The 7,500-nt window shown below is 40.1% G+C and overlaps 1 protein-coding gene across 1 annotated transcript in view; it reads right to left on the bottom strand.

Annotated features, from left to right (window-relative positions):
• The window catches only part of LOC113800920 (squamous cell carcinoma antigen recognized by T-cells 3), a 31,494-nt gene that overhangs the window by 11,729 nt on the left and 12,265 nt on the right, over positions 1-7,500 (bottom strand). Inside the window, exons 7-8 of the mRNA XM_027351742.2 lie at positions 4,023-4,211; positions 587-760 (exon numbers count right to left, since the gene is read on the bottom strand). Coding sequence (XP_027207543.2) covers positions 587-760; positions 4,023-4,211 — 363 coding nt within the window. The remainder of the gene's footprint in view (positions 1-586; positions 761-4,022; positions 4,212-7,500) is intronic.

Below are 7,500 nucleotides of genomic sequence, written 5' to 3'. Positions count from 1 at the left end.
TGTGAGATATTAAGTCCATTGTACAGACAAAAGGAAGTCTGGTACTCACTGTAACTTTGCACATAGTTACCAACATGGCCATTAAAAACGGACTTTCTACACCATTTGTAGATTTTTCAAAGGTCCATTATGTTCTAACCAGAAATAAATTATGGTGTTAAAATTAATAGGTTCTGGTATAATAATGTTAATGAGAGCATTGCAGGGTTTATCAACAGTATTCTATTTACAGCCTTTATAAACATATTCATAAGAAATGAAAATAAAAATAAGTAAATAAATGTAAGATTTTTGTCATTTCAAGATGGCATTATTATACTGTCTGCAACAGGGGTTAACATAATTTAAAGATATGCCATGCATATTATAAACTTTTGCTGTAATTCTGGTACATATTGGTTAAACTGCTTTTTTTACTGATTACGATGCAATCTAATGACTGCATGTTTTGTACTTCAATGTTGTTTATAATTTTATGTATTCATACTGTAAAGGTTGTGATCAGTAAACTTACCTTTCTATCAGTGAATTTATTCATCTATAATGATAACTAGTTTGCCATCTTTTACTAACAAATTTAACTTACAACTATCAATCATTGTTATTGCCTGCTGTCCAGATTCCCTGAGGGCATCCAGTTCTGCTGCATGCTCCTGGTCCCACTTAATCAACCTTCTCTGAAACACTAGATACGCCATCCACATTCTTGTTGCTTCGCTGCCAGACTGGAGACCAGATCCTAGGCCTTTCTCCAGTGCTCCTGAGATAGAAGTACTTGTATTACACAATTATCATCCTGCTACAATTAATAACTATACATTTTTTGCAGAGAATCTACAGCACCTTGGGCCAATTCAAGACATCTGCTGTTAGTGGTGGCTGCAGTGCATGCCATACACATTTCCAAGATCTACATATTCTAGGCATCCTGTAAAGTAGCATTTCATATCATGTAGTGTTTATGGCATGTACTTATGCACAGAATTGTGCAAGACTAAAATTTTAGATTAGATTAGATTTAGTTTTTATTCCATTTGTTACAATGGATATTGTATTGCACTGACAATGATGCATTTCACTTTGCAAACAGTAGGTAGGTGACACTGTGCCCAAATGAGAGGGTCTCCTTCCTAATTTTTACCCACCATTTAAGGATGCAGGGAAAATCAGTGAAAGAGAGCTTACTGTATACAAATTTTCTCCTACAAAGTTAATTGCCCATATTTTGACTTTGAAAACTGTACCATTCACCAACAAAATTAATTCTACTATGACTGCTTCAGAGAAAAACTTTTTAAAAATTATTAATGAAAACAAAGTATATATTCAGTTTCAATATTCTAAAAATAGCCTTGTTATATATATATATATATATATATATATATATATATATATATATATATATATATATATATATATATATAAATATATATAATATATACTGTTATATATATATATACATCAAAGGACCCCTGTCCCCAGTAGCTACCTTCCTCCTTCAGCGGAAGCAGATGTTCAGTCTGCTTTCACTTCTGACACTTCTGTGGTGTAAGCAAGCACATGCCCTCACAGGGAATAGCTGCATATAAGGACGTCTCGTCAGACAGCAGAGACAGACAGGCAGATGCAGAATACCAGACATCAGGCAGATAGTCTAGTCACCCCTCTGCCCTCAGCACCCAGGACACAGGTCTCTCATGGGGTTTCACATCCACCTTCCCCAATAAATCCTCAAGCAAAGACCCCTTTCACTTTCACCTGCTCTTAAGCTCAACCTCTTACGTTCACATCCGGTGGCCAGCAGTGGAAGAACTTCACATTCTGATGAACGTTCCTGTTGCCAAGACACACCTCCTGTCAAAATGCTTCCTTTTCACCCTTAACCCACTAGCAACGGTACATTTTGAAGACGAAATTAATATTTTTTGGGCGGCTTCAAAATCGGCTTGTAGGTGAGTCCAGGAACCTACCCATGTGGTGCCTGCCATGGGCAACAAAGTCAGAGTGCAAGCTCCAATCTAGCTTCGCACCAGCAGGATGCCCAGTAATGCTTATTTTTGTGGGTGTCTCATATGTGGGACACCCTTCTTACCCACACCACCCACACCATGTATGCCCCAATACTTTGTGCTGTCTACTCACACCTGTGCTACCTTCCTAACAAAGTTGCTGAAGATGTATTCTCGCACTCTACGATGCCACACTCACCAATCCGGCTCACTTGCCTCACAGTCTTTGTGAACCCTCATTAGCTGAGCCATGATGTTGCACTTCAACCCTACACCACCAATACTTCGTCACTACTATTAAAAGTAAGCCTACCTCTTTGGTGCCCGATCAACTATTGCCCGCCCTCACACGCCCAAACCTTACAAATAAGTTGCCTTTTTCTTAACGAACGCACACTACTAACTCTGTTACAGAATTTCTCTCTGTCAATCATTGTTTTAAAAACACACCAAACAAACAAAATTGCACATCATGACCAAACTCACATGACACACCCTGAACTCATACCTCATTCCCCTGCCCTAACCATTCTTTAATTAGTATAATATTGTGGTGTTATTTGTGATTTTTCAGTTAAGTATATTTATTTTTTTCTCAGACCAAATAACTGCACATCAATTTATTCAATTATTCTCTGTTTGGTTGTCCCCGTGTTTATCATTAATTTTATTGTTTATGAATTTACGTTTTCATTTCTTCATTTTTTATATGGCATATGCATTCGTAATTATTTCATTACTGATTGTGTCTACACTTACAATATTGTTGTATTCTTTTGAAACATCACTTTCCTTTTACTTGCCATGATAACAATTTGCTCATTCATACATGTGTCGATTACCTGCTTGACTCACCTACTTGACCACTCTGCATGAAATTAACTCATGGATTATGAATTGTACTTTTACTTATAACTGAATCTAATTTGCTTTCACAACGTTCTCTCAGTTTGATATCTTGTCCTCAGTAATGTTGGAATCTATGCTTCTCGAGTTTCAAGGCATTGATGAACATGTAACACGTAACTAACTGATGGAGTTAATTCTGTCGCAATAAAGGTAATGCACTGCAGACACCTTGCTTTATATAGGCTTACATAGTTATTATCACAGTTGATTTTGAGCAGGCTCATAGCAGAAAAAAATGGAATTGCACCTGCCCCACACTGAATCTACTATGAAGGAATTGTGTCCTACTACACATTTCATTTAATCACTTACAATCATATAGCACTTACGAGTCGCACTCCAGACGCACATGGTTTATTTCAAGTTTATGCCTAGCCACCTACATGTGTCCAAAGCATAATTACTTTCCAATTTAGCCCCAAGACATGAAATTCCTGCCCTTTAATTGTTCTCTCTACCTAAAATGATGGTACTCTACTCACTAATCCCAACAACTAAGTAGTTAACACCTCCTTATCTGACACATCACTTATGTCAACAATGCATTAAAGGCTGGATGATTCCCTCTTTCGCACCTCTGTCTCCAGCAGCTGCCTTCCTCCTTCAGCGGACACAGGTGTTCACTCTACTTTCACTTCTGTGGCGTAAGCAAGCATACACCCTCACAAGGAATAGCTACATAAAAGGATGTCTCAACAGACAGCTGAGGCAGAGGTGTAGATGCAGAATGGCAGAGAGCAGACAGACAACTATCTCACTCGTCACTGCTCCGCCCTCGGCACCCAGGGCACAGGTCTCTCGTAGGATTCCACATCCACCTTCCCCAATAAACCCTCCAGCAAACACCCCATTCATTCACCTGCTCTCATGCCCAACATCTTACGTTCACATATGATGACTAGCAGTGGGTGAACCTCAACACCAACCTCTTATATTCACAAGCCATAATTTTTTCAAAACAATTTATTCTACTTCTCTGATTTCTGATATATAATCATTGGTGATAGATGTTATTATTCATAATGAACAAGTGGCCAAAAATACAAAAGAAATACTAAGAAAACATAGTAAAGGTAATAGTACTTTTCTAGAAATAGACCTCACCTTTAACTTTCTTCATCAATGTTTTTGTTTCTTCCCCAACATGGAACAGCTGTAATGCGGAGATGTGTAGCTCACATAAAGCAGCTGACCAAGGGCAGTTTCTCTGGCTTCTCTCACATATAGGTAAAACCAAGTAATCCAACCCAGGAAACTGTCGAATCACAAACTTGACATATTCCTCCCATAAACCTGTAGATTAAAATATAATATTAATGGTTTTTAGTAAAGCAATCATAGACAGATATCACTTTTCCTAACACCTAAAGAAATAATCTGATTCTATTCATTTACATCTACTAATTCAAATGAATATCAATTGTAAGTAGACATAGACACAAGTATTACAATTTGAACAATCTTCGAAATTTAAGAGAAAGTAGGAATCATGCTGTGTGTGTGTGTATATATATATATATATATATATATATATATATATATATATATATATATATATATATATATATATATATATATATATATATATATATATGTATATATATGAGGGTGTCATCCAGCAAGCACAAAATCTAAATCTAGGCCATCTTTTGTAGATATGGTTAACCCACTTGCGCCGGGTGTCACACATATGGAATGGGGTTAGGTAAAGGGATTAGATCATGTGAAGGATATGTATGCATCTGGGGAAGGAGAAAAGGTTGTCCAAGCAGAGGAGAATGTGTAAGAAAAGTCTCTTAGAGGTAGATATACGAAGATGGGTTATAAGAAGAAAGGATGTGATGAAGGTCAAGTCTGTGAGAATGAAAACTGAGTATATTCTGATGTAGGAGAGCTATAACTTAGTTGTTTTATGAGTGATAACGGTTACAGTGTGTGCTTGAGAATTTGAAGGGGAAGGAGCTAGGGGGTGAGATAAGGAATTAGAAGGGGGGTTGGTGTAGTATCAGAAGGGGTATCAAGAGGTGGAGGCTCTTGGGAAGGACATCATTGTGACATGAGAGATTCATGTGTGTATCCAGGAGGGAATGGAAGGAATAGAGGGGATGGAAGGAGTGTTAACCCATTAGCGACGGGTGTCCCATATATGAGACACCTGAAAAAAATAAATATTGCCGGGCGTCCCGCCAGTGTGACACTGTATTGGGGCTGCGTTCCGATGCAGCAGCGGGCTGCGGCCGGCAGGCAGACAGACTCCAGGGAAGCTCCGCCCGCTGATTTTGTAGCTGCCCGGAATATCTTATTTTTGGCTTCAAAATACCCCGGCGTGAATGGGTTAATGTGGGTGTAGTTGGAGCTGGGGGGATGGGCTGTGTCAGGAGGGAGTAGGAGGAAGGGGTGTAGGGGGAATATGAGTAGGAAGAGGCTGGATATCAGCAGTCACTTTGAGTACAGAGGGAGTGGGGGTTGTGGAATTTGAGGGTGGACAAGGGATTTTGGTGTTATTTTGGTACTCAAGCTGAAAATTTTGAATATCTTCTAGAGTTTCTGAAATGGAGTTGGCTGGGGAGTTTTGTGAGACAAAGGTTTTCTTATAAGGGGGGAAGAGGAAACTGGTATCTGAGCAGAGGCAAAGGTAGGTGGAAATATGAGTGTGTGGTAGGAGAAAGGGTAAAACATTTAATGTGTCTACTACTGGTAGGGAGAGGGGAAGGTGTTAGGGCTGCAGTAGAGATTGGAGTGTCTGGCTTTAGTGGCAAAACAATTTGACTGGGGAAAGTAGGAGGTAGAAGTGGGGTAGTAAGATGTAGGAGGGCTAGGTATAGGGTAGGGTGTAGGAACATCTTGGGAGGGAGGGGGAGGGGCAGAGAGAGTGACATTACTGGAGTAGGGAGTAAGAATATAACCTTGTCGTCGTGCTTCCTGTCTGGCTTCACATAGAGTGAGACTAAGTCTGTATCTGAGAGTTGCCACCTCAGACTCAAACTTGTAGGTGGGGCTCCTATATAATACATTTCAGAGGCCGCTGCAGTTAGCACATGTGCGTGACTGTGCAGAGCTGTTTGATTGGTTATAACAATATTGGGCACATTGAGGGCAACGGGCTGTGGAACGGCAGTGTTTGATAAGATGTCCTAAAAGCCAACAGTTTTGAGATTGACAGGGAGGAGGTTGATATGGTCAAACAAGGAGGGATTCTCCACCAAAACATGAAAGGAAAGGTTATGTCTACAGAAAGTAATTTTGGCAATGTTGGTGAGGTTCTTACGATGACCTCTAGGAGGAAAGGAGTAGCACTGTACTGATAGTACATCATACTCTATGAGGCAGGCGAGTAAGTCTTCTCTACATTCTGACCTATCTTTGTTACAGATAGGGCAGTTTGCTGTGGAGATAGAGACAGTTCATGTACAAGTATTGCGGGGTGGAAGATGTTCTGCAGGAATGGGGTTGCCAGAGAGATCAGTTAGACTTGATAATGCTATAGCTTGGGTTTCGGATGTAACTGTGACAAGACGAGAATGATTGGGTTGGCTACGGATAGAGACTTTGCCTGCTTATTTTTAGAGACAATGCTGAGAGAGAAGAGTGTTGTCAGAGTAAGGAGCTGTAGGGGGGATCACGAAAAATTGGTCTCATTTGGCTAGGCTAAATAAAGTATTTAAGATATTTGTACATGTGGAACAGGGAGTAGTGTTGAGGGAGAGGTGGACAATAAGGCTGTAAAGTAGTTATAATGAAAGATGGAATGACTGATGAAGAAGGTTGTGGGATAGAGGTGATGAAGTTGAGACTGTTGGGAGTGTAGGAATGTCTCCTGGAGATTGAGTCTTGACTTGGGTGGATAATGTACTAGTAGGCATTGAGGAGTGGATAGTAGTTGGTGTTCTGAGTCTTGGTCAAAGGAGAGCCTGGGGTTGGGGAACTGGGAGAGTTTGAGTTGGTGGGGCTATTTGATGAAGGGTCTAGCCTCATTGCCTCTAATAAGGGTATGACGTCTTCATTATTAGCCATGGTAAGCCTAGACTATGTTGGGGAGAGAAACAGTCCACCCCTCAGGGTCCCCTTGAGGGGTAAGGGCTAGACAACTAAAACAGGAGACTACTGTGCCCATGGCTCCCTCAAGCTGTTCAGGACTGGCACAAAGTCAGCCTTTTATCCTTTCAGCACAGCTCTCACACCTTAGGAAGTGGATAGTAGAAAGGGTTGGAGAAGGGACTGAAAGAAAAAGCAGGAGGGGGAAATGACCATGCAAAATTAGTTGAGCCAAGGGCTTAGGCCCAAGGTATGAGAGCTCCCTAGCACTGGGTCCCAGTCCTTGCGTCCTAAGCCCCATGACATCAATTGGCAAGGGATTAGGGGGGAATAAAAATATAATAATAATAAATAACAAAATAAAAATCAAGTTAGCAACTGTGGAGCCATATGTGTGTAAACAAAATTCACAAAACAAAACTACAGCAGACAGTACTTGTACCCAGTAGCAATGAGATAAATAAGGTGAAGTTTAAGAAAACCTGATATGATGTAATAGGTGGATAATTACTAGATATAAATGACAAGGTATTGAAATGAATATAAA

This window comes from Penaeus vannamei, chromosome 43 (assembly GCF_042767895.1).
Source record: "Penaeus vannamei isolate JL-2024 chromosome 43, ASM4276789v1, whole genome shotgun sequence".
NCBI lineage: Eukaryota > Metazoa > Arthropoda > Malacostraca > Decapoda > Penaeidae > Penaeus > Penaeus vannamei.
Note: the sequence above shows the minus strand (reverse complement) of the source record. Positions and strands in the feature narration are given on the sequence as shown.